General features: G+C 40.5%; 1 protein-coding gene across 5 annotated transcripts in view; it reads right to left on the minus strand.

The window, feature by feature from the left end:
- Positions 1-26,448, minus strand: part of LOC134223649 (basement membrane-specific heparan sulfate proteoglycan core protein) — a 417,670-nt gene that overhangs the window by 88,819 nt on the left and 302,403 nt on the right. For 3 of the 5 annotated variants that reach the window (XM_062702838.1, XM_062702837.1, XM_062702839.1), the window contains 4 exons: positions 12,378-12,517; positions 12,209-12,299; positions 11,024-11,248; positions 9,984-10,121 (listed from right to left, as the gene is read on the minus strand). In XM_062702838.1, the coding sequence (XP_062558822.1) occupies positions 9,984-10,121; positions 11,024-11,248; positions 12,209-12,299; positions 12,378-12,517 (594 nt within the window). Of the gene's footprint in view, positions 1-9,983; positions 10,122-11,023; positions 11,249-12,208; positions 12,300-12,377; positions 12,518-12,676; positions 12,791-13,283; positions 13,401-26,448 lie in introns of all 5 variants that reach the window. The other 2 variants (XM_062702836.1, XM_062702835.1) reach the window with 1 other exon arrangement.

The raw sequence follows: 26,448 nt of genomic DNA on the forward strand, positions 1-26,448 counted from the left end.
GGATTCAGGAGAAGATCGATGCGACTCTCCGGCGGCAGCAAGCCGGATTCCGTGCCGGAAGATCCTGTGTGGACCATATTGTCACGCTCCGCATCATTCTGGAGCAGGTCAACGAATTCCAAGAGTCCCTTTACTTGGTATTCATTGACTACGAAAAAGCTTTCGACCGTCTCAATCACGAGAATATGTGGGGCGCCCTGAGACGCAAGGGTGTTCCTGAGAAAATCATCGGCCTAATCGAGGCACAGTACGAGGCCTTCTCGTGTAGAGTGCTGCACAATGGGGTCTTGCCCGACCCTATCCGGGTCGTAGCTGGTGTGAGGTAAGGATGTATTCTATCACCGTTACTGTTCCTCATCGTAATCGACGAGATTCTGGTAAATGCGATTGACCGTGAACCAAACCGCGGGCTGTTATGGCAGCCTATAACCATGGAGCACCTAAATGACTTCGAATTGGCGGATGATGTTGCACTCCTCGCGCAACGGCGCTCTGATATGCAGAGTAAGCTCAACGACCTTGCCGAGCGCTCCTTTTCGGCAGGTTTAGTCATCAACGTCAACAAAACCAAATCGTTGGATGTAAACACGGTGACTCCTTTCAGTTTCACAGTAGCCGGGCAACCAGTGGAGAATGTTGAAAGCTTCTTGGTAGCCAAATGGCGTCAGACGGCGGTACCAAGATCGACATAGGCGTACGGGTAAAGAAAGCAAGGGCTGCCTTTGCGAGTTTAAGAAATATCTGGAAAAACAGGCAGATAAGTGAACGCACCAAAATACGAATTTTCAACTCTAACGTGAAATCTGTGCTGTTATACGCTAGCGAAACATGGTGTGAATCAGTGGAGAACACTCAACGGCTGCAGGTGTTCATTAACAGATGCCTGCGGTATATAATTCGGGTCTGGGCCCTGTAGCATAATCAGACTAATAATATTAGCTACAAGTTACAAGTTACAAGTCAACATATTACAAGTACTTGTAATTTGCGTCGCATAATAATGTTTTGCCAACTAATAATAATAGTACTTGTATTATTAGTAAGGTTGAAATTACAAGTCCGTCAGGTTCATTTACCTGTCAAAATTCATCCGACAGTTCACTGTCAATGCGGAGGTAAACGATTTGTTTACGTTTGTTTGCAAATTTGTGGATAGAATATATGTTTTGACTGCGATAGGTATGCACAGAACACGAATTATTATCTCTGTAAATTTATTGACTCCGCGGTTTAAGCCGGCTTCGTGGTATTGGCAGTTTTAACCAAGCCAATGTAATGCACACTGGAGTCGTTTTTACGTGGTCTTTGGGATTGACTTAAGTTTTAATTAGGGCGATTTGTAAGTTACGCGTACGTATCCTCCATGATAAATCGAATCCCGATAGACTTGTTTGTTGTGTGTTTTTGAAACGGTTTTAATTTACGTGTATTGTGAGACTTATGCAAGTTTGGATTTTGCTTCTAATTCGATTATGAAATTTGAACGATTTCTTTTTTAGTTTAAAATAAATACTAACTGATGAGAATATCGCAATAAATTCTACTTAGAATTTAGGTAGTTTTTACGTTTTTCTTTTCTTTCCCATGATTGTTGTCAAAAATAAAGAAATATGCATGGTCTTAAACGAAATTGTTTAGTACAATAATACAATAATACAAATTTCAGTAAATTAATATATTCTCAATTTTGAGATAAATAAAGTTAACTTTGTGTAAACTAAACTCAGCTTAGGTAATATGTTTTAAGTAGATTAAGTTAAACTACTAAGGGCCAATTTCTTCACCTCCGCTTAACTCTTAAGCGATGCTTACCCATACGTTTAAACCGGGTTTAAGCACTAAGCGAAGGTCAAGAAATCGGCCATAAGGGTCGATTTCTTCACCTCCGCTTAGTGCTTAAACCTGGTTTAAGCATATGGGTAAGCACCGCTTAAGAGTTAAGCGGAGGTAAAGAAATTGGCCCTAAGGGTCTTTTTCTTCACCTCCGCTTAACTCTTAAGCGGTGCTTACCCAAACGTTTAAACCTGGTTTAAGCACTTAGCGGATGTGAAGAAAGCGGCCCTAAGTGTTAGGAAACTCATTTTACTCAAATTGGGGTATTGGTACAAAGTACGGAATTGACCTAAAACAACCCACTTTTGAGTAGTTTTGGGTTTCTGTGTACTGCATAATTGCTAATGATCTTTAGCGCTCCACCATTTGAATACTTGATATCAGCACTTAAAGTACTTCTACTATATCCAAAGTAATTTGAAAATTTTCATAATTCTCAGTGTTATGCACTAAGCACAGTATTTCATTATATGGTAATTTGAATCAACTAGAATAATAGTTTCTTTCTCTGTTAAGTCGTTAAAAACAATTAAACGATGCATAATTACGTTGCACAGCTAAAATAATAAAATAAAAGCTACTTGTAAATTAAATTACAGCACCATTCATACTTGTAAAAGAAACTACAAGCCATCGCTAATAATTTTAACTTGTATTTTCTTTATGCAACAGTTACTTGTAAATTCCACTAAAATTATTAGTGCGGTTTACTTGTAATATTAGTCTTGTAAATTCATACTTGTAGATTCATTATGCAACAGAAAAATACAAGTTACAAGCTACTCTACTAATATTATTAGTAAAATTTTGATTATGCTACAGGCCCCTGGTGGCCTCACAACTGGATCTCAAACAACGAGCTCCATCGTCGTTGTCACCAGAGGCCGATAGCAACAGAAATTCGGGATCGGAAGTGGGGCTGGGTCGGCCACACTCTACGTAGGGGCGGAAACGAAATCTGTAAACAAGCATTAGGCTGGAACCCAGCGGGACATCGCAGCAGAGGCAGACCCAGAGGCTCATGGCGGCGAAGCATCAATAAAGAAATAAAAAAAGTCGACCGAAATCTATTCTGGCAACCGGTTAAAGCTGTAGCCGGGCAACGCTCAGGATGGAGATCTTTCAAGTCGGCCCTTTGCACCACCGTAGGTGTACAGGATCCATAAGTAAGTAAGTAAGTAAGCTGCCGTTTAAGATCTCTCACGCCGCTAATCTAAAATGTTCCACGCCGATTCGAATTTGTAGAAATTCGCCGATTTCGAAGAACCAGTACCAAATTCCGATTCTGTAGAATTCGATTCGATCCCCAAAGCGTTCCATTTAGACTTTAGATCTATAGATTTTTTTTAATTCTAACCATTTTTTTTTAAATTTCGAATAGCTTCTCCTAAAAACCAAGAAAAACCAAAGGAACCATAGTTAAAAATTCCGAAAATAAATCCGTTGAAATGACATTGTTATCCAAGGAAATTAATTCCGAGGTATCTCTAAAGAAATTTAATTTCTGAACAACTTCTTGTGCAATTTAAAAAAACTTCCAATGGAAATTTCGAAGAATTCTCCGTGGAAATTCCCAAGGATTTCACAAAGCCAAAAGTTGATTGGCCGAATATGTCGTTTAGCGCCGAACAAACCATTTAGCCGGAACTCATCTGGCTGTTAGTTATCTGGCCGAACATGTCGTTTCGTCGAAATGGCTAAAAATACATACGGCTGAAAATGTCGTTCGACCGAACAGGTCATTTAATCGAAAAAATCATATCTGAATAGGTTTTTTGGCCAAAAATCCCGTTTAGCCGAGATGGTCGTTTGGCAGAAAGGGCCATTTGGCCGAAATGGATATACGGCTGAAATTGCCATTTGGTTGAACTACACACGTAATCGACTACGGAATGTGTCCCGCAAAGCTGGGTAGATCACTTTTGCGTTGTGTTTTACGGTGTAAGACCTACCAGCTCGAGCCCTAGCTTAATCCATCTTTCGAGCTTGGGAAAAAAGTTGCTTTCCGCTGCATAACATGTAATATGAGTGCTACCGATCATTTATGATTGGTTCAGATAAGTCAAATAAGATTAGACGCGATTTTTCTTAGTGCATATTTGAAGAAATTTTGATTTTTTGTAGCGCCGGTTACTTTGATTTCATATATCAAAGCGATGTTTTAACAGTGTTACTTTAGAACTTCAAACTTCTACAAGCACCGATTCAACAAATGATAATTTTCAAGAATTTTGTGTTTTGAAATCAATAAAATCTATGTACTTACATATTTAATCGCGTTCGATTTTCATGTTAAATTATAAACTTGGTTTGGATTACTTCTGATAGAAGGGTCATAATGAAAAGTTACGCTTGATTTGCTCATGAAGTTTTTCTAAAACGTTTCTAATACTTCCGGTTTATCATTGATATCCATATTTGAAATCATTCGAAAGATACAACATTCTCCAAAATTAAGCATTTTACTCCTAAATCCTTCTTGTATGAATGGCGAATGAATTTACGGCAGATCATATTTTTCGATAGGGATTATCAAGTGTAGAAAAATTATTTTAAAATTTCACCTGTGCATAATAATTATAGGAGTTCTTTGGCTTTATCTATCTTTCAGTTTTCGTTAAAAAATGTCAACTAATTTTACCATTTTTCTTAACTTCAACCTCTGATGCCAAAGGGATGTTATTATGTTCAGTTTTCTTGAGGTAATAACATATTTCCAACCTCTTATTACTTGTCATGAATATGTTTCACTTATATTTCAAAATGACAAAATTTGACTTAAAAGCCACAAATTCATGCACTTTTTAGGTACTACAAGGGGTTGTTATGCAAGTTAATGTAACCTGTAATCATAATCAACCTTGAAAAGAAGTATTACGCCCAAAAAAACAAATTTTACAATTATTGTATAAAACCTTGGGATATACAATTCTGTAAGGTTTTGATACAAGAAATACTTTTAGACAGATACTATAATATAATAATTGGTCGGGGTTCAGCCAAATCACACCAAGCGCCATCGAAAAATTACCGATTTTTCTGCTCAAACTTTCGTTTAGCAGATTTAATTGATCGCAAATCGCATCGAACATCCCTCAACCCCATAACTGAGGATATCCTACTGAAAATGTATGCTTGAATTGATATGAAACTATTTCCGTTGTCCTTGTACGAACAAAATATCACAAGTCAGTCGAAAAGCCGCTTGGTGCGGCTTGGCTGAACCCCGACCAATTATTATATTATAGTATCTGTATAAAAGTATTTCTTGTTATTTCAAAATCTTAAGCTAAAATGATTGTTTGAAATATTCCGAAATTGTATATGCCAATATTGTATACGCTTTCTGTGGAGAAGGGTCGTTTGGCCGAAACCCATTCGGCCTTTAGCCATTTGGCCGAATGCCACTAGGCCGGAAGTTGTTTGGCCGAACAGATCTTTAGGCCGAAATGGTAATTTGGCCGAAAGGGTCATTAAGCCGAAAGCGTCATTTGGCCGAAAGGGTCGTTTGGCCCAAACGATCATTTGGACGAAATGGTCATTTGACCGAAAGGGTCATTTGGCCGAAAGAGTCATTTGGCCGAAGAGCCGTTTGACTTTCGGCCAGATGGGTTTTGGTCTAATGATTTGTTCGGCCTAGTGGCATTCGGCCAAATGGCTTTCAGTCGAATGGGTTGCGACCAAACGACCTTTCCCCCTTTCTGTAAGGTTCTTATGCAGAACTGTATTAAAATCTGCCATCCGCTGGTTGGGTACAGGGGAGTACCCAATGGAAATCTAAAGAACAAAATGCTGCTACTTGGGTACAGTGAACTGAATGCCGTCGTGGATAAAGTTCCGAAGGTGACATCAAGATCTACATGCGCGACTTCAATGCGAAGATTAGCGACAGCACGGACTATGAGCGTGTCATAGGATGGAGAAATGAATGAAAAAGGTGAGCTGTTTGCAAGATTTTGTTGAAATAACGACATGGTGATTAGAGGAGCGCTCTTTCCCTATCGACCAGTACACAAAGCCACGTGGGTCTCTCGTGATGGACAAACTGAAAATCAAATCAACCACATCTGCATCAGCCAAAAATGAAGACGGAGCTTTCTTGATATCTAGAACGAACGCAGCGTTGACATCGCGTCCGACGATCAGCTTCTTATTGGCGAGATTCGATTACGGATCGGATTCAGCGGCAAGAAGAGAGACTCGGACGACGATTCAACACACGCTGACTAGAAAATCCATCTGTGAAAAGATCGTTCATTGAACAGCTTGGATCTCGGGCAGCGAATGTAACGGACGGTGGCAGCGTTGAAGAGCAGAGGACGGCCATCAAGAATGCCTTTATCGAAACAAGCGATAGCAACCTGGGTGAGCTGCGCACTAAGTGGAAGGAGTGGATCACAGATGCATCCTAGCGGAAGATTGAGGAGCGTAGAGAAGCAAAGGCCGCAATAGAGTGGGCAAAAACTAGAAGAGCCAAGTACGAGTCCGAGTCAACGGTTCGATCTCGGTGAAAGACGCGACAATTAACCGACCCAACTGATCAGTTGAAACGTTGGTTCGATCGAGCACTCCGAACAACTTCTTCTAGTTTCTACGCCCGAGCAACCATCAACATCTCAGCATGAGCTGCCAAGAGTGCGACGTATTACCCACGTTAACTCCGAAGCTCCATCATTGCAGGAGATATAAGCAGCCATCCGGAGCACAATGTTGCATCAACTTTTCTGCAATATCTGGAAACCGCGACAAATGGCGAGGCATCATGCTCAAAGTTCTGTGCAAAGTTAGCCTAATGCGTTTCTTGTGAAAATTTCAGATAGTTTCCCTTGAAAACTACTAAAAGTTTACCGCGAATATTCCGAAGAATTTTCTGTGAAAATTCTGGAGAATCTCCTATGGAAATTCTGATGGATTGTCCGCAGAAATTTCAAATAATTTATTTCAGAAATTCCAGATAATTGCATTTGGAAATTTCTACTTGGATATTCCAAAAAGCTTCCCATATAAATCCTAAAAAATTTCCCGTGGAAAATAACAAAAATCCAAATGATTATTTTGAAAAACATAGAAAAATTTCAGGGCAACGTCCATTAAATTTCTCCCATCAATGACTTGAAAATATCCCGAAAAAAATCTAAAATTATTGTGTTGTGAACAAGAACGAAATAGGGACTTAGGGTGTCCCAAAATTGGACAAAGTCTGGGACTTTGGGGGCTCAACCTTCAAATGAAAGCTTAGGGTAAAACAAAAGAAAAATTGTTCTACGACAACTCTAGGAAATGACGTTTAGGGGTGGCCCCGACACGTTTTATGAAAAAGTGCATTTTTTATAGGTATCATCGAAAATACCGGTATATCGGAAAAAACGCCTACTTTTCCATACCAACCAAATGAGCGCTTTAATAACCAATATAGTATTCATATGAGTTGCATAAAATTGATTTTAATACTTATTTGAGTGTTATAATGGAAACCCAACGATGGACCAGCAGTAACATGACCAGTGTTGGTAAAATCACTCATAAATCTCTATCAACGAGCGCTCCCGTGCGAACGAAATCGTTTGCGATTTTAAAGGAATGCATCACGCTTGAATTTTTCATGCTAAAACGCATCATTTCACTCATTTGCCAAAAAAATATTTTGGTTTAAAAACGCATTTGAAATCAATTTGGGGGCAATTTATTGCTTATACGTAAAAGAGTGTCTAATATTTTATACGACAAACGTCAATTCACTCTTTTTAACGAAGAAGAACAAAAGAAAACCTACAATGATTCAAATGGATGATTCTACTCATCCATGAGTTTTTAGGTGCTGAGTTGGGTGCGTTTAAACTCACGCTTGATTTGAATCATCCATGAGTTTTGAGATTTTGAGTTTTTACCAACACTGAACATGACTGACTACAAATTGTTCAGTTAGTCTGGGTGAGTGCTCAAATAGATTGATGAGTATGGTTTCAAAACTACCCATAGGTAGGTTCAGTTTTCGTGTCATGGTTTGTCGAGCTGTGCAATGTTTCTCGATAACATGGAAATTAGTTGTTTTGTGACCATCTTGATTTTTTAACCAGAACGATCTTCTTCTTCTTCATTGGCATTACATCCCCCACTGGGACATTGCCGCCTCGCAGCTTAGTGTTCATTTAGCACTTCCACAGTTATTAACTGCGAGGTTTCTAAGCCAAGTTACCATTTCTGCATTCGTATATCATGAGGCTAACACGATGATACTTTTATGCCCAAGGAAGTCGAGACGATTTCCAATCCGAAAATTGTCTAGACCGGCACCGGGAATCGAACCCAGCCACCCTCAGCATGGTCTTGCTTTGTAGCCGCGCATCTTACCGCACGGCTAAGGAGGGCCCTTACGATCCAGAACGATCATGTGAAGCAAATCCAACTAGATCATTTTGATATCGATTTGTCATATTTTACGCCATATTGAAGCTCATTTTACGCCATTGCAAAAAATAGTGTGTGCAACTAATTGCAAAACTCGATTTTATCAGCACTCGTAGTATTTATCTCATTCGGCAAGCCTCGTTGGATAAACGTACAACCATGCTGATTAAATCATCTTTTTGCAACTAGTTACACAAATTACTATTATCATTATTATTTTATAATGCATATTGAAATATTTGGCATCTACCATCTACGGAATCTCTGGAAATAAGAACAATCTACACTAATTACGAACTATTTTGCCTACCAATACTGAATACAATGATAATTGATTGCATCGATAAATCGGGACCAAAATGATCCAGCCGGATTAACTTCACATGATCGTGCTGGTTAAAAAATCAAGTTGGTCAGAAAACAATTAATTTCCATGTTATCGTGAAACATTGCACAGCTCACCAAACCATGACACGATAGCTGAACCTACCTATGGGTAGTTTTGAAACCATATTCATCAATCTATTTGAGTACCCACCCAGACTAACTGAACAATTTGAAGTCAGTCATGTTACTGCTGGTCCATCGTTGGGTTTCCATTATAACACTCAAATAAGTATTAAAATCAATTTTATGCAACTCATATGAATGCTATATTGGTTATTAAAGCACTCATTTGGTTGGTATGGAAAAGTAGGCGTTTCTTTACTTAAACATGATCCAGGTATTATGATCCGAAATTTCAAAAAGTCTTTTTCCAAGCTGCAGTAAATCGTGAATAACTTTTAAACGGATAGAGATAGGAGGTTGTTATTTTTAGCAAAATATTCGTTATAAAATTCCCCATTCTATGTATATCTAGTTTCGAAAGCATTATGATGGATACCCGTTTTGGATGCATTAATAAAAAAATATTAAAAAAAATTCATCATTTTTGGGCATTTAAAGCATCAGTGAAAAATATATAGAGCTAAAACATGCGGTATCAAAGTTTTACCATAAAGTATAGACCCTAAGTTAAATGTAAAAAATATAAAATGGATGGGTTTCATCGAATTTATTTCCGATATACCGGTATTTTAGATGTTACCTATAAAAATGCACTTTTTTCATAAAACGCGTCGGGGCCACACCTAAACGTCATTTCCCAGAGTTGTCGTAGAACAATTTTTCTTTTGTTTTACCCTAAGCTTTCATTTGAAGGTTGGCCCCCAAAATCCCAGACTTGGTCCAATTTTGGGACACCCTAAGGGACATCCACAAAATACGAAACGCTTAGATGGGGAGGAGATTTGCCTGAAGTATGACGATCTATACAAAATGTTTGATGCTTCAGAGATTTTTTTTAAATGTTGCAGTCGTTCAAAAAAAATCTCGTTGATACTGCCGTTATTGACGTTATCTCAAAATTAAAAAATGTGTTCATGCCTCGTTTTGAGAAATATAATCGCATTTCAAATCAACTTTGTTGTACGGAATTGGCAAAAAAGCAGAGTTCAATAGATAAATTATATTTGCAGAAAATTGTTCAGGATGCTTACTAAAATGCTTGCGACGGACTCAATGAATCACCTATACCGAGAAACCGACGAATTATTTTAATGCTACCTTAGTTATTCGATTGGAGTTATAAGTCTTTTTTGCTATTGCATTGGTTAGTAATAGATTTGTTACATATAAGCCTACACGTTAGTAATATGCAATGGTAACCTTAGCCTATATAAAGCGCATTATAATTTTACCAATAATATCACAATCTTCCTCGTCCTCTGCGTTCGGACAATCAACTCTACCGTCGCAACGGAAACTGTCGTCTAAACATCTACCGTCGCAGTAGAATTCATCGGTCCCGCAGGAATCCTCGTCATCTTCGTCGTTCGCTGTGGTTTGTCATTTTGTTTATTTGTTTGTTCGAAATATGGAACGATTTTGCAACGAATTGAAAGAGAACGTGAGTTGTTATATACTAAGCCAAAGCCCCTGTCCCAGGAAAATAAACCATGTTTCGATTACTTGAGGTCAATGAATTTAGTGTTTGCCAATCGCAAAGCCAATTTACAGCCATTTTTGTTTAATACAAGCGGGCGAAGCTTGCAGCAATTTTGGATGAATGGGAATAGCCTTCTGAGAATAAGCATCATCGGTGTGAAAACGTTTTTGAGGCTTTATCAATGGCAGGAAAATAATGGTCCCATAATAATGTTCGGTGAGTAACAGTATAAAAAAGGATTGCCAATAATGCATCATTAGTTAGCAAATTTATTAATACTTTCCTCAATAAATTTCAAATAGGAAAATCATACAAGACTTAAAAATAACTTAGTTATTTTAGTTATCGTCGTCGCGAATGACAATGGGTTTAAAGTGTATGAATCGTCTTTATCGATATTTTGGAAATTTAGCTTGTGTTTTGATAATAAAATAATATATTGTTAGAAACAAACTATTCAAGTCTCAATAGTCAATGTTGGACAATTTAAAAAGAGCAATTATCGAAAGATTGATTTGATGAGTAAATGATAAATTGGTTAAAATTTAAAATTAATAAACAAGGCTTCTAATAGTTAAATTGTAATGAATTTATTTGTTAATCCTTATCTGAAATTTATAGAAAACTATCCTTTTATTATGGAACGCATATTTTCCACCATCACACAATGTAAGATATCGACCGATAGACAAGACACGATCACTGATTGGAGGCTTATTCTCAGACTTGCCCCCCTCTTCGGGCTTGAACCTCTTTCTTTCTCATTGTATGATTTGGTCATGAATGAAATACCGTATGCAGGACAATCGAGTTCGTCGGACTCGTCGTGACAGTCGACAATTCCATTGCACTTTTTGTAGCCCGAAATGCAGATTCCATCGTGACACTGGAAATTGTCGCGTCCGCAGCGATCATTGCGGTAACCCGGTTGATGTTGCCCATGGGGATGGTGATGAGATACGATATCTCGATTGTGATGATTGTGATGATCCAATGATTTTAAAATAGAATTATCGTCTGCATGGTATAGAAATTGAGTTATCGCTGTAAGTCGGCGCATGGGGTTCTGTTTATGAAGTGCAGAGTTTGTTTTCGGACGAGCATTCAGTTTGTTTGAAAAACTTTTGGAAACGTTAAATGTTTGGAATTTTTAAACAAGAATAAATAGACATAATACTTCGGTTGTTCCCGTTTCTTCACAAAAAAAATGTATTTATTTCCAAAGCATTAAAGTTATTCGCCTCTAGATCATCTATTGACACGATCAATAGCATTTTCATTTGACAGGTTGCATTTTCGATTAAAAGCACAATGAAACAGTTTGCCTTAATATTGATCCTTTATTACGGTGTTTCTATGGGAATTTAACAAACCATTTTAAGTGTGAAAGTTGAAAATTAACATTCCACGTTTCCAAAGGTCATTGCAATAAAGTCCGCGTGCGCTATGAAGCTGTCGAGAATCTAAATTATTTCGATTCAATATAGATTTAGATGTTTTGATGTTAATATTTTGAAATAGATTGTACACCCAAATCTGTGTAAGAATCTACCGAAACCTGTATAATAACTGTTCTGCCAATGTTTGTTTGATAGCTTACTTTTTTGTATAGGAATCTAACAATTTCGCCAGTGTCCAGTTCTTATATAGGTTTTGATAGTTTCTTATACTGAACTGTAAGAAAATCTAACAAGAGCCGGTTGGGTGTACTATATTGAATTGAATAATATCGATAACAGTAATTGAATGAATTTTTAACTATATTACAAGAGTTTTGCAAGCAAAGTATAGATTTTCATGTGGTATAGATAATACGAAGGGGGATAGAAGTCACATCAAAAGCAATAAATGTAAAATACTCTAATAATGGGTGATGTTCATTTTTAAGCCAAACATTTAAATAGACAGCACTAATGTTTCGACGCCACATATACGCAAAAGCAAACATATTCTCTAAAATTCTACTTCGATACTTACCACAATTGATCTCGTCACTACCATCTCGGCAATCGTTATATCTATTGCACTGACTTGATTTAGGAATACAAGTGCCATCTAAGCATGTGAACTGAGTAGAAAAAATAACAGAAAGAAAACAAAAATAAACCAAATCGAAAATGACCTAAATATGAATCGAACACAAAACCTCATGATGGTCATCACATTTTTGGTGACAGTCCTGTTCATCGGAACCATCCGCACAGTCTACGTGGCCGTTGCAGCGATCAGCTTCGCGGATGCACTCTCCATTGAGACAAGTGAATTCATCTGTGCTACACGTTTCAGCTGAGAAAGTAAAAGTTTGGATAAAGAAACAAAAACGGGGAACATAATGTTAAATCAACGAAAATAAAGTGAAAATCAAATTTGTGTGATGAATGTGTAGGAGTGTGATTAAGTAAGTAAGAAAATCATACTGTAAAAAAGAAAAAGATTATAACGTACTTCTACAACCCTTCTCGTCACTACCATCGCTGCATTGATGGAATTGATCACAACGTTGGTTCATAGGAATGCAGTGTCCATTGTCGCAGCGGAAGTCACCTGTGTTACAAATTTCTAGTGCATGCAGTTTAGGGGACATTCACATGCGGGATCCAATAGGCAAATCCAGAACAATGTGGTTTAATACGTTACCATATTTTGCGACGATTAGGCCGCCAGTGATAGAGAGTAGGAAAGTTATTGTAAATCATCAGAGCTGTCTGTACAGAACAGGCTTCACGTACACAGAAAGCAAAAAAGCTTGGCAACAACTTGGTCAAACTACGCACATAATAAACAATTGGAATTCTACGGGAAATGATGTTGGGATCGTTGAAATAGGTTTGATGAATTTTTGGAAATAATTTGTTGATAAATCATGTTTGAATTTCTAATCTAAGTATTGTATCAGATGATGAAATGTCATAAATGAATAGAAGTAAATCAACCGGACAAGGTGGTACAAGCTGTTCAACGATGGAGCTCGAAGTAAAATCGAATATTCACACAAGAACAGAACATATCACAGAGCAATAACATGGAGCTACGAAAGCAGTCAATAACTTACCGCATCCTTTCTCATCAGATCCGTCGTAACAATCCAATCGTCTGTTACAACGATATTCTAATGGAATGCAATACTCATCGTAGACGCATTTGAACTGATGCTCACCACAATCTTCGCCTAAAAACAATGATGTCACTTATTGTTACAAACTCTCCTGGTGTAGTTTTTTCTGACGTTTTCACAACACAAATAAATATTAACTGCAACATAATTTCTCTGCATCGCAGGTTTTGGAAATTGGCACTAAAGTCTTACACTTTATGCAATTGAAGATTATCTCTTAGTCACAATTTAAAATTTACGTAGAATGATTAAAAAATTGTAAACTTTTGGTAAATACCGAAACTGACAAACTTGAAGGAACTTTCACAGATATAAAAAAAAAGATTTGTTGGACATGGTATTACAATTAATTGCATATTATTCGGCAACTCGGCCGTACGAAACCCATTATTTTTTATTAAATAATTTGGCTGTGCATATGCACAGCACATGTTTCGAAATGGACAAATTGATATGAAATTTGCGAAAAAGAATCCACGTGTCTGGAGGGACTCGAACCCTCCGCCTCCTACTCTCTAGATAGGTGTGATAACCCCTACACAACAAGACCACTTTTTGGACATGGTATTGTTATTCCAGAAAAAAGTAATCTGAAAAACTGAAAAAATAGCCGTAAAAAGTGTTGCGCTTTTTTTTTTAATCACCTTTGTACAGATTTTCCGAGAACTTAGTTCAATAGGAAAAGAAGGGCCAACCTGCCCAAACAAAGCAAATACTTCTTTAATCTTATAGTTGTACCGGTTTCAATGGATATTTTGCCTTATATAACAGTTAAAACATAGCTAGCTTAGGTATCTCAGAAGAAAAATATAGAAAGAGGAAAAAGAAGAAAAATGTAGAAAATATCAATAATATTGATAATATTCACATTTGAAAATTATAATATTCTGTTGCAGAAAAACTTATGGAGGCAAAACGCCTTTTACCTGACAGATCTTAGGGAACAACGTACCACGCTTCGACGAATCAGCATTCCAGTATGGACAGCGCATGGAGGCGCATGGTACATCGTAGGTTGGTGCTAGGGGGCGCTATGGGCCCTCTGCTTCCAGATTTGATTTGTGATTCCCAACATTCTTAAACGAGTTCATTAATCAAATTATCATTATCTTGATATCTGATTTTTTTCTGGAATTACATAAAAAAGGCAACGCAAGGAAACAGATTTGCCTTCATATATGTTTTCATGGCGAAAGTGCTGACATGCAAAAAGACATTTGCAACCTTTTTTCGGCTAAATTTCCCAGTGTGTTTGAAGAAGGGTTATTGTTCGCAGTTTTAATTACTTCAGCAGCCGAGAGTGCGTGTCCCCTTGGCTAATTAACAGCTTGTCAACATTGACGTGAGTGATGGGCTTATTATTTAAGATCTCAGCTGAAGCGTTCATATAAGCCCGGTCCTGATGGGATGCCATCCTGGTTTATTAAAAAAATCTACTGTGTCTAACCTCTACACAAACCTTTCTGCTGCGTTTGATAGGTTGAACCATGGAAATGCGATCGTTAAACTGGACCGATAAGAAATCGGTGGGGATCTTTTAAAATGGTTTCATCTGTATCTTACTAGACGCAAACTAAATGTAGTATTAGGCAACAACCGATCAACGTGCTTTCGTGAAACGTCTGGTATACCACAAGACAGTCATTTGGAACCGCTGATTTTTTATCATTTTGTCATTGAAGGTCCGCAATCATCGTTTGCTGATGATCTCAAGATATTCCAACACCCAAAAACAATTATTGTATAAAATCTTGTCATGTACAATTCTGTACAATTCGTACAATGTACAATTCGGGGGCAGCAGGGACTATGTCCAAGGGCTTGACGATCCCTCCCCAGGCCATCTGCGAGTTGTGGCGCCTGCCTAGGATGTGGTGGGGTTTGACAGTGGGCCCTGTTAAACCTCTATAAAAAGCTGCATGAATCCGCAAGTAGGCTCCGCTAAAGCGACCGTGTGGCGCTCAAAGCGCACAAGCCCAAGTCCTGGTGTTAGGTGGGACGCTAAACAGCCCTGACATGACGGCCCTCCGACGAGATAGGAGGTTTGCGCAGGCCCAAAGAGCCGCTTTTAAAAACAACTATTACGAACGACATAGAAGATAATACGACTCGATACAATCGGCAACGACCTAGGCGACGAATAAAGGATCACGATTGAAAGCTTGGAACATGGAACTGCAAGTCGCTAGGCTTCGCAGGTTGCGACAGGATAATCTACGATGAATTACATCCCCGCACCTTCGATGTCGTAGCGCTGCAGGCAATCTGCTGGACAGGACAAAAAGTGTGGAAAAGCGGGCATCGAGCGGCTACCTTCTACCAAAGCTGTGGCACCACCAACGAGCTGGGAACCGGCTTCATAGTGCTGGGAAAGATGCGCCAACGCATGATTGGGTGGCAGCCAATCAATGCAAGGATGTGCAAGCTGAGGATAAAAGGCCGTCTCTTCAACTATAGCATCATGAACGTGCACTGCCCACACGAAGGGAGATCAACGACGAGAAAGAAGCGTTCTATGCGCAGCTGGAGCAGACATACGATGGATGCCCACTGCGGGACGTCAAAATCGTCATCGGTGACATGAACGCTCAGGTAGGAAAGGAGGAAATGTATAGACCGGTCATCGGACGGCCAACGATGCATAAACTTCGCAGCCTCCCGCGGAATGGTAGTCCGAAGCACCTTCTTTCCCCGCAAAAATATCCACAAGGCCACATGGAGATCACCTAACCAAGAAACGGAAAACCAAATCAACCATGTTCTAATCGACGGTAAATTCTTCTCCGACATCACGAACGTACGCACTTACCGCAGTGCGAATATTGAATCCGACCACTACCTCGTTGCAGTATGTCTGCACTCAAAACTCTCGACGGTGATCAACACGCGTCGGAGTCGTCCGCCGCGGTTAAACATTGGGCGGCTACAAGACGGTAGACTGCATTCCGTGCCGATAGTTCGAACGAGCCAGACGTGTGTGCTGTGTCTCATCGCGGGTTTTGTTCGGTAGTGCGTGTCTATTGTGTGGTGCCTACCTACGGATCCAAGGCGATTACTGTCGGCGAGCGAAGTAGCTGCTTCTGGCGACGCCAGTGAAGCAGGCTATTGTTTCTGCTGCTACCTACAGCAGCAGCGCAGATAAGTGGAAGGCATTGTTTTATTGTTCTCCCATCTCTGATACAGAGTGGGATTAATTATAATACATTAAATTAGTTTTTTATATTTTTTCTAATTTGCTATTAGTTCTAAGTTAGTATAAGAATTAATAGTCCTTCCACCTTGCGAGGTGAGAATGGAGGCAGAGACTATGGGGGGCGGTAGTCCCCTGAAAGATGTCCGCACACGATTGTACCATGCGGCTTCGCCTGGGCCTTGGGTTGTTTACTTTCGGCAGAAAGTGAAAAGTCTAGACTTTCTCGGCATTAAGCGAGATTTGACGCGTCGTTTTACGAAGCTTGATTTTAGTCAGATCAACAGGAACAAGCTACGAATCACCGCACCTACATATCAGGTGGCGAACGAAATTGCTAAAGACAAGGCGTACAATGTAGAATATTTAGTTTATGTCCCCTCGCGGGAGGTCGAAATCGAAGGTGTGAACAACGCAGCGAGCCTGACTTGCAAGGATGTACTTGCGGGAAAAGGCCGCTTAAAGAACGCAATGGAGTCTACCGTGGATATTCTGGATTGCAAGGAATTGCACTCTGCAACCATGGTAGATGGCAAAAAGGTATATTCCAAGTCAGGCTCGCTTCGGGTGACGTTTGCCGGTTCGATTCTCCCAAAATATGTCGATTTAGAGAATATGTTGTTTCCGGTGCGTCTTTTTGTACCAAGGGTATTTAATTGTACCAATTGCAAACAACTTGGTCACACTGCCGAGTTTTGTGACAACAAACCACGTTGTGGTAAATGTTTCGAAAGACATCGGGAGGAATCCTGCCAGCAACAAGCCACAAAATGTGCTTATTGCGGTATGGCTCCTGCCCATGGTTTGCAAGATTGCCCGGTGTACAGAAAGCGCACCTAAAAGTGAAGCGCTCGTTGGTACAGCGCTCCAAGCAGACTTATGCGGAAATGGTTAAAGTGCAAGACACATCCGCCGATACCACTGCAAAGGCTGCTATTTCAGCTACCGTTCAAGTAAGTGATTATTATGATCCATATGCATTGACGAATTGGACTCTGACACAGCTGATATGGATGATTCTACGGAGGTACACGTGCCCGAAAAGAGGAAGCAACCGTCTTCCCGGGGATCGCGCCGTAAGAAATCAAAAGTCATCCATAAAGCTTGCCAAAATCTGAAGGCAATGGGGATTATTTAAAATCCTGAAGCAACCTGTCTTCACTGCTCCTTTGGATCCATCTTGCAGCAAGACATTCCGCCATTGCCCAAAACCGATGTTTTCAAGAAACATCCGGCTAGGAGAATCAATGAAAGAAAAACTTCAATTCGTTCTTCCCAAAAAGTACTCCGTCCAAGCGAGGATTGATCTCCTTTAAGGACCTTGTGGACCGTTTTTGAATTTATTCAATATTCCGAATTCATTGAGGCCAATCATTGACCTCTTTATACCAACAGTGGAAAGTTATCTGAAGCAATTGACTGTTTCATGGCCCTTCTTGCAGGAATTGTATCTTTCGATGGATAATACGGCTATTACACAAGATACAATCACTGTGCTGCAGTGGAACTGTCATAGTCTTAAAAATAAATTAGACGTGTTCAAGTTTTTGATTCGCAATTCCGATTGCGACATATTTGCACTCTGTGAAACATGGCTTTCTTCTGAAGATGTAATCAACTTCCACGATTTTAACATTATTCGCCAAGATCGGGATGATCATTATGGTGGCGTTCTTTTGGGGATCAAAAAATGCTACTCCTTCTACAGAATTCCCATTCCGACTGTTCCCGGCTTAGAAATCGTCGCATGCCAAGTAAATGTGAAGATTAAAGACCTTTGCATAGCTTCAGTGTACATTCCTCCAAATGCCTCTATTAATCGTCGACATTTTTGGAGCGCAGTCTCCCTCCTATCATCTCCAGTATTGATATTGGGTGATATGAACGCACATGGTATTGGATGGGGCGAAACGTATGACGATTATAGAGCGCCTATTTTCTATGATTTGTGTGACGATTTCAATTTGAATATTTTGAACACTGGTGAAGTAACTCGAATAGGACCAAATGGTCAACAAAGCCGTATTGATCTGTCTTTATGTTCAAATTCACTATCGTTAGATTGCACGTGGAAGGTTATCCAAGATCCCCACGGTAGTGACCATATGCCGATAGTTACCACAATTAAAAGTAGCTATCAACAATCTGAGCCAGTTAATGTTCCTTTCGACCTCACGAAGAACATTGACTGGCAAAAATTTGCATCGGCGGTAAATATTGGTATTGAATCAACTGATGTTCTTCCACCGCTGGATGAATATCAATTCCTTACCGAATTAATTAAAAAGCGCACTAGAAGCTCAGAAACGACGCGTTCCAAGTACATCCGTCATAAGAAGACCAGCCACTCCTGGTTGGGATGATGAATGTACTAAGTTGTATTCTGAGAAATCTGATGCCTTCAAGGCTTTCCGTAAATACGGAAGGTCTGAGCTTTTCGAAGAGTATTTGAGGCTTGAAAGAAAGCTCAAAAATCTTCTCAAGGCTAAAAAACGTAGCTACTGGCGACGTTTTGTCGAGGGACTATCACGAGAAACCTCAATGACAACACTTTGGAAAACGGCCCGCAACATGCGGAACCGCATTTCCACCAACGAGAGTGAAGAATACTCCAATCGATGGATATTCAACTTCGCAAAAAAGGTCTGTCCAGATTCCGTACCAGCAGAACCGCTATTTCGAGAATCAGTCAATGATCCCGGTTCTTTGGGTGGACCATTCACAATGCTGGAACTTTCTATGTCTCTTCTTTCATCGAATAACTCTGCTCCGGGATGCGATAACATCAAATTCAATCTTCTGAAAAACCTCCCAGATATCGCAAAAAGACGATTACTTGACCTGTACAACTGTTTCATGGAGTACAACATTGTGCCACCTGAATGGCGACAGGTCAAAGTAATAGCTATTCAAAAGCCTGGGAAACCAGCGTCTAATCACTCTCATGCATGAGAAAATTATTGGAGAAAATGATCCTTTCGAGAATCGACCATTGGGTCGAGCAAAATGCATTACTGTCAAATACTCAGTTTGGATTTCGTAAAGGTAAAGGAACAAACGATTGTCTAGCGTTGCTCTCTTCAGATATTCAGCTGACCTTTGCGCACAAGGAGCAATTGGCTTCAGTATTCTTGGATATTAAGGGCGCTTTTGATTCAGTTTCCATTGAAGTACTGTCAGACAATCTGCACAGTAATGGGCTACCCGTATTTTTAAATAATTTCTTGTACAATTTGTTGTCAGAAAAACAAATGAACTTCACACTCGGCACTCTGACAACTTCCAGAAATAGTTACATGGGCCTTCCCCAAGGTTCATGTTTAAGTCCCTTGCTTTATAATTTCTATGTCAAAGATATTGACAATTGTTTGGAAGGACAATGCACGCTCAGACAACTTGCAGATGATGCCGTGGTCTCTCTAAGAGGTCCAAGTGCAGCTGTCTTGCAAGGACCATTGCAAAGTACCCTGGATAATCTGACTGTTTGGGCCAGACATCTAGGGATCGAGTTTTCACCGCAAAAACTCAGTTGGTTGTGTTTACTAAGAAGCGGTATCCTGCTCAACTGAAACTCAAGCTGTTGAATGATGACATCAACCAATCTTTATCTTCTAAATACCTTGGGGTCGTGTTTGATTCCAAATGTACCTGGAAACTCCACATTGAGTATTTGATACAAAAATGCCGGAAAAGGATCAATTTTTTACGTTCTATCTCCGGAACATGGTGGAAGACCTCATCAAACTCTATAGAACGACTATTCTCTCTGTTTTAGAGTATGGCTCCTTCTGCTTCCTCTCAGCAGCTGATTGCCACCTGATCAAATTGGAACGAATTCAGTATCGTTGTTTGCGTATTGCCCTTGGCTGCATGCATTCAACGCATAACATGAGCCTGGAGGTGCTTGCTGGAGTCACTCCTTTAAAGCACCGTTACTGGGAGCTCTCACTTAGAATACTCATCAAATGTGGGACAAGTAACACACTTGTCTTACATAACTTCGATAATATGCTTGAACTAACTTGTCGTTCAAGATTCCTGAGAGTTTATCTCAACTACATATCATCAGATCTTTGTCTTCCGTGTTATAATCCACCTCGAGTTCACTTCACCAACGACAGTTCCTCAATTGTATACGATCTGTCCATGAAACATGCTATTCAAGGAATACCAGATCATCTTCGACAAATATCTATTCCTCACTTTTTCTGAAAAATATGAACATGTCAATTGCAACAACAGATATTTCACTGATGGTTCTCGCATCAACGGATCCACTGGCTTCGGTGTTTTCAATGTGACTTCAACCACCTTCCAAAAACTTCAGGAACCGTGTTCGGTTTATGTTGCTGAGCTGGCAGCAATTAACTTCGCTTTGGGGATAATTTCCGATCAGCCCGTAGACCATTATTTCATCTTCTCGGATAGTCTTAGTTCTATCGAGGCACTCCGGTCGATGAAACCTGTTAAGCACGCATCTTACTTTCTTACAAATATAAGAGAGCAGATGCGTGATTTGGTCGAAAGATCATTCAAGATTACCTTTGTTTGGGTCCCTTCTCACTGCTCAATCTACGGCAATGAGAAGGCAGACTCGCTGGCAAAGGTGGGCGCACAGGAAGGTGAGGTTTATGATAGACAATTCTCGAGCAACGAGTTTTTCCCATTAGTCCGTCAGAGTACTCTTCAAAGTTGGCAAAATAATTGGACACACAACGAACTTGGACGGTGGCTATTTTCTATAGTTCCAAAAGTTTCTGGGCGAGCGTGGTTCAGAGGTGAGGACTTAAGTCGAGGCTTCATTCGCATGATGTCGAGACTTATGTCTAATCACTATTCACTAAACGCACATCTGTACAGAATAAACCTTGTCGATAGCAACTTATGTAGGTGCGGAGCCGGTTATGATGACATCGATCACGTAGTTTGGTCCTGCTCGGAAAATGACGCCTCCAGAGAGCAATTATTGGATACCCTAGTGGCCCGAGGTAAACAACCCTTCAAAGAAGTTCGAGGTGTTTTGGGAGATCGTGATGTGGTCTATATGCAGGCCATTTATAGTTTTCTTTGTGCTTCTGATATCAAAATCTAATAGTTTTTTCTTTCTTCAAAGTTTTTTGTGTTTAGTCTCTGCTTTCTGTTCCGTAGAGCACCATAGCTCTGCCATCCGGAAGATGCTCCCAGTCGAAACATTCCTCGAGCACGACGACACGCCACATCGTCCCTGACGCCAAATACCCGGATGAGAAGCTGAAATTCCCTGATCCCAAATCCTTAGCTAGCTTAAACATTGTAAACTAACCTCGAGTCACCACGAGTACGCTGGCTTCTACCCCTCTCTTACTAACTGAAAAACTAAATGATATTGATTGTATATATCACAAAGAACCATGGCTCCGTAAAGTGTTATACACGCCTGAGCCTACCAAATAAACGAACTTGGAAAAAAAAGACGGTAGACTAGCCCAAGACTACGCGCAGCAGCTGGAAGTGGCACTCCCAACGGAAGAGCAGCTAGGCGCAGCGTTTCTTGAAGATGGCTGGAGAGATATTCGATCCGCCATTGGAAGCACCGCAACCGCTGCACTTGGCACAGTGCCCCCGGATCAGAGAAACGACTGGTATGACGGCGAATGTAAGCAGTTAGTAGAAGAGAAGAATGCAGCATTGGCGAGATTGCTGTAACACCGCACGAGGGCGAACGAGGCACGATATAAACAGGCGCGGAACAGACAAAACTCGATTTTCCGGAGGAAGATCGAAACCGTGAAGAGCAACTGTACCGCGCTAATAACACACGAAAGTTCTATGAGAAGTTGAACCGTTCACGTAAGGGTCACGTGCCACAGCCTGATATGTGTAAGGACATAAACGGGAACCTTCTTACGAACGAGCGTGAGGTGATCCAAAGGTGGCGGCAGCACTACGAAGAACGCCTGAATGGCGATGTGGCAGACGAAGATGGCGGTATGGCGATGGACCTGGGAGAACACGCGCAGGACATAATTCTTCCGGCTCCGGATCTCCAGGAAATTCAGGAGGAGATTGGCCGGCTGAAGAACAATAAAGCCCCTGGGGTTGACCAACTATTAGGAGAGCTATTTAAACACGGTGGTGAGGCACTGGCTAGAGCGCTGCACTGGGTCATTACCAAGATTTGGGAGGAGGAAGTTTTGCCGCAGGAGTGGATGGAAGGTGTCGTGTGTCCCATCTACAAAATGGCGATAAGCTGGATTGTAGCAACTACCGCGCAATCACATTGCTGAATGCCGCCTACAAGGTACTCTCCCAAATTTTATGCCGTCGACTAGCACCAATTGCAAGGGAGTTCGTGGGGCAGTACCAGGCAGGTTTTATGGGCGAACGCTCCACCACAGACCAGGTGTTCGCCATTCGCCAAGTACTGCAGAAATGTCGCGAATACAACGTGCCCACACATCATCTATTCATCGACTTCAAAGCCGCATATGATACAATCGATCGGGACCAGCTATGGCAGCTAATGCACGAACACGGATTTCCGGATAAACTGACACGGTTGATCAAAGCGACGATGGATCGGGTAATGTGCGTAGTTCGAGTTTCAGGGGCATTCTCGAGTCCCTTCGAAACGCGCAGAGGGTTACGGCAAGGTGATGGTCTTTCGTGTCTGCTATTCAACATCGCTTTGGAAGGGGTAATACAAAGAGCAGGGATTAACACGAGTGGTACGATTTTCAATAAGTCCGTCCAGCTATTTGGCTTCGCCGACGACATAGATATTATGGCACGTAACTTTGAGAAGATGGAGGAAGCCTACATCAGACTGAAGAGGGAAGCCAAGCGGATCGGACTAGTCATTAACACGTCGAAGACAAAGTACATGATAGGAAGAGGTTCAAGAGAAGACAATGTGAACCACCCACCGCGAGTTTGCATCGGTGGTGACGAAATCGAGGTGGTAGAAGAATTTGTGTACTTGGGCTCACTGATGACTGCCGAAAATGATACCAGCAGAGAAATTTGGAGACGCATAGTGGCTGGAAATCGTACGTACTTTGGACTCCGCAAGACGCTCCGATCGAATAGAGTTCGCCGCCGTACCAAACTGACAATCTACAAAACGCTCATTAGACCGGTAGTCCTCTACGGACACGAGACCTGGACGATGCTCGTGGAGGACCAACGCGCACTGGGAGTTTTCGAAAGGAAAGTGCTGCGTACCATCTATAGTGGGGTGCAGATGGCGGACGGTACGTGGAAGAGGCGAATGAACCACGAGTTGCATCAGCTGTTGGGAGAACCATCCATTGTTCACACCGCGAAAATCGGACGACTGCGGTGGGCCGGGCACGTAGCCAGAATGTCGGACAGTAACCCGGTGAAAATGGTTCTCGACAACTATCCGACGGGCACAAGAAGGCGAGGTGCGCAGCGGGCAAGGTGGATCGATCAGGTGGAAGATGACTTGCGGACCCTCCGTAGACTGCGTGGTTGGCGACGTGTAGCCATGGACCGAGCCGAATGGAGAAGACTCTTATATACCGCACAGGCCACTTCGGCCTTAGTCTGAATAAATAATAATAAATTAATATTGCTCATTTCACATTGATAAATACTCAACATCGGCACACATGATCCCTTACAGTTTGGACACACTTGATCTCGATATTGCATATATTAAGGCAACTTTGTTGATAAAGCGCACATTTTGTCTATCACTGTTACTCTCTTCGAGAACAAAAATGCATACCATACCAACATATTTTATTTTCGCACGACTATTTTTACGTTGGACTATAAAGAATTGAAAATTGAATTGAAAATAAATTCATTAGACTTTAAAGAACCTAAATATGTTCAGCTCATAAAGGGATCCATCCCTCCCCTGTATGGGGATCAAGTCTCCCGCAAGTTTTGAAAATGCATAATCTATCTTTTGGAAAAAAATCGATATTTTGATAACTTCCATGGAAAAATAATTGCATCCAATGATGTTTTTGAATAGCTAATTAAATTGTCTGTCAAGTCCATCTAAAATCGTATAAATTTATGCAGGTTTCATCAAGAAATATCCTAAACAAAAAGTGGGGATCATGTGTGTCCAGTTTCCCCTACGATTGCTAATGTCCTTTTTGTTTTCGCGTAACTAACATCTAGGTTACTTTGACCTGGCAGCCAGAGTACTGGTACTGCAAGTGTCAAACCGTTGTTGGTGATGAAACCAAACATGCACTACAACATGATGCATAAATAATGGTCATTTGAAGCTTGTTGAAGAATAATTTGGCAAAATAATTCAAATGACTACAGCGCCACTAGCGTTCTAGTACTTATGCTTCTACTATTTGAAGCCATTTTGAGAAATATTTTTGGCAAAGCAACTTTTGTTTTACGCGATTACTATCGAAAGCTAAGGGCTCTTAGTTAACTTTAGACCTCGTCTTCAAAAGTAAAATTTCAAATGAACATAAAATAAAACTTATAATATATTTATTTAATATGATCATCTAGTCTAGTCTAGCCTACACATACATAACCAGTTCGTGAAAGAATCCTGGTAAGTGATATACCTATCTGACGAAATCTATCACTTTCCTTGTCAATAATAATGACATTTATTTATCATGATCATCTGAACCGAAATATGCTTCAAAGTGTAATGTGAATTCTCACCATATCCACTTGAGGTTAAACGTTCAAAAAATTAAATGTTCGAGATGATAACTTAACCTTTTGCCAATTTTCATCTAGCAATAGTTGTTCGCTGTATTGATAAAATGGCATTAGATGGAAGTTACGAAAATTGCTAATAATCTTGCTATAACTGACTAAATCGTGCTGAGTCATTGGAAGTGACGTAACCATATCGTGGGTGCTCCTAAGAGATAATAATTAACCATTGCAGGCAACTCAACTTGTTTGTACTGCACTGTCTAATTTTATTAGCATTAAAGCGTGATTGACGGTGAGCTCAACGTCCTTACTAAAATTGTGCTAGGTGTGACGAAACCTACCTAACGTGCCGTTCGCTTTGCAATATGCAAAACGAGCCAATTAACACCTCATTTGAATGGCCATCCTCATAAATTAATTGTAACTGAATGTCAAAGAGAAACAATACCAGTTATGTTCAGAATTGTTTTACTTACACTGCTGCAGTCCCATTCAATGCTTTTTGGCTGTATTCTGGTCTAATCTACTTGACAATGACATGCAAAATCTGGTTCAACGTGCAAAATGCATTCGAAAGCTCAACTGATAAAAATATAAAGAAGAAATAGTCGTGCCTACTACAGAAAATGGCATGCAGACTCATGTATTATTCCCTGCTCCTACACTGAGCTTACTGGGGCAGTTACGCTCGTCGGATATATCGTCGGGACAATCGATGTTCCCGTCGCATTTCTGCTCCAGCGGCACACACTGTCCGTAGTCGCACTGCCAGGTATTCCTGGGACATGCTTTACCGATGTTGGAAAGTGAGCAGCAACGGCAGCAGCGACATTTTAGGAAAGGTTAGGAGCAGAAGGAGCAAAAGCCAAAAAAAAAATGGTATCGTTAAAAATGAATTCACCGTTGCAAATGAGGATTGATAGTTATTTAGTTTGTTAGTTGGAAAAACCTACGACATTCTTCCTCGTCGGCTCTGTCCCTAGGGCAGTCTACCTTTCCGTCGCAACGGCCGATTATCGAAACGCACGAGTGATCGTGGCAAGTAAACTTTCCTAGCGGACAGAACATCAGCTGCGTGCTCTTTCCTTGTGAGTAATTCCATGTGCGATTGCGAGGGCGTAAACATGTGTGATCAGTGTTATTGCAGTGAGGGCGTCAAATTGTAACCTGCTGACGATATTCCAGTTTCCATTGTCTGACTAAACAATTATACTTTTCAAGCATTTTTTAATTTATAAAAACATGAATGTCGATAAT

The sequence above is a fragment of the Armigeres subalbatus genome, chromosome 3, assembly GCF_024139115.2.
Source record: "Armigeres subalbatus isolate Guangzhou_Male chromosome 3, GZ_Asu_2, whole genome shotgun sequence".
NCBI lineage: Eukaryota > Metazoa > Arthropoda > Insecta > Diptera > Culicidae > Armigeres > Armigeres subalbatus.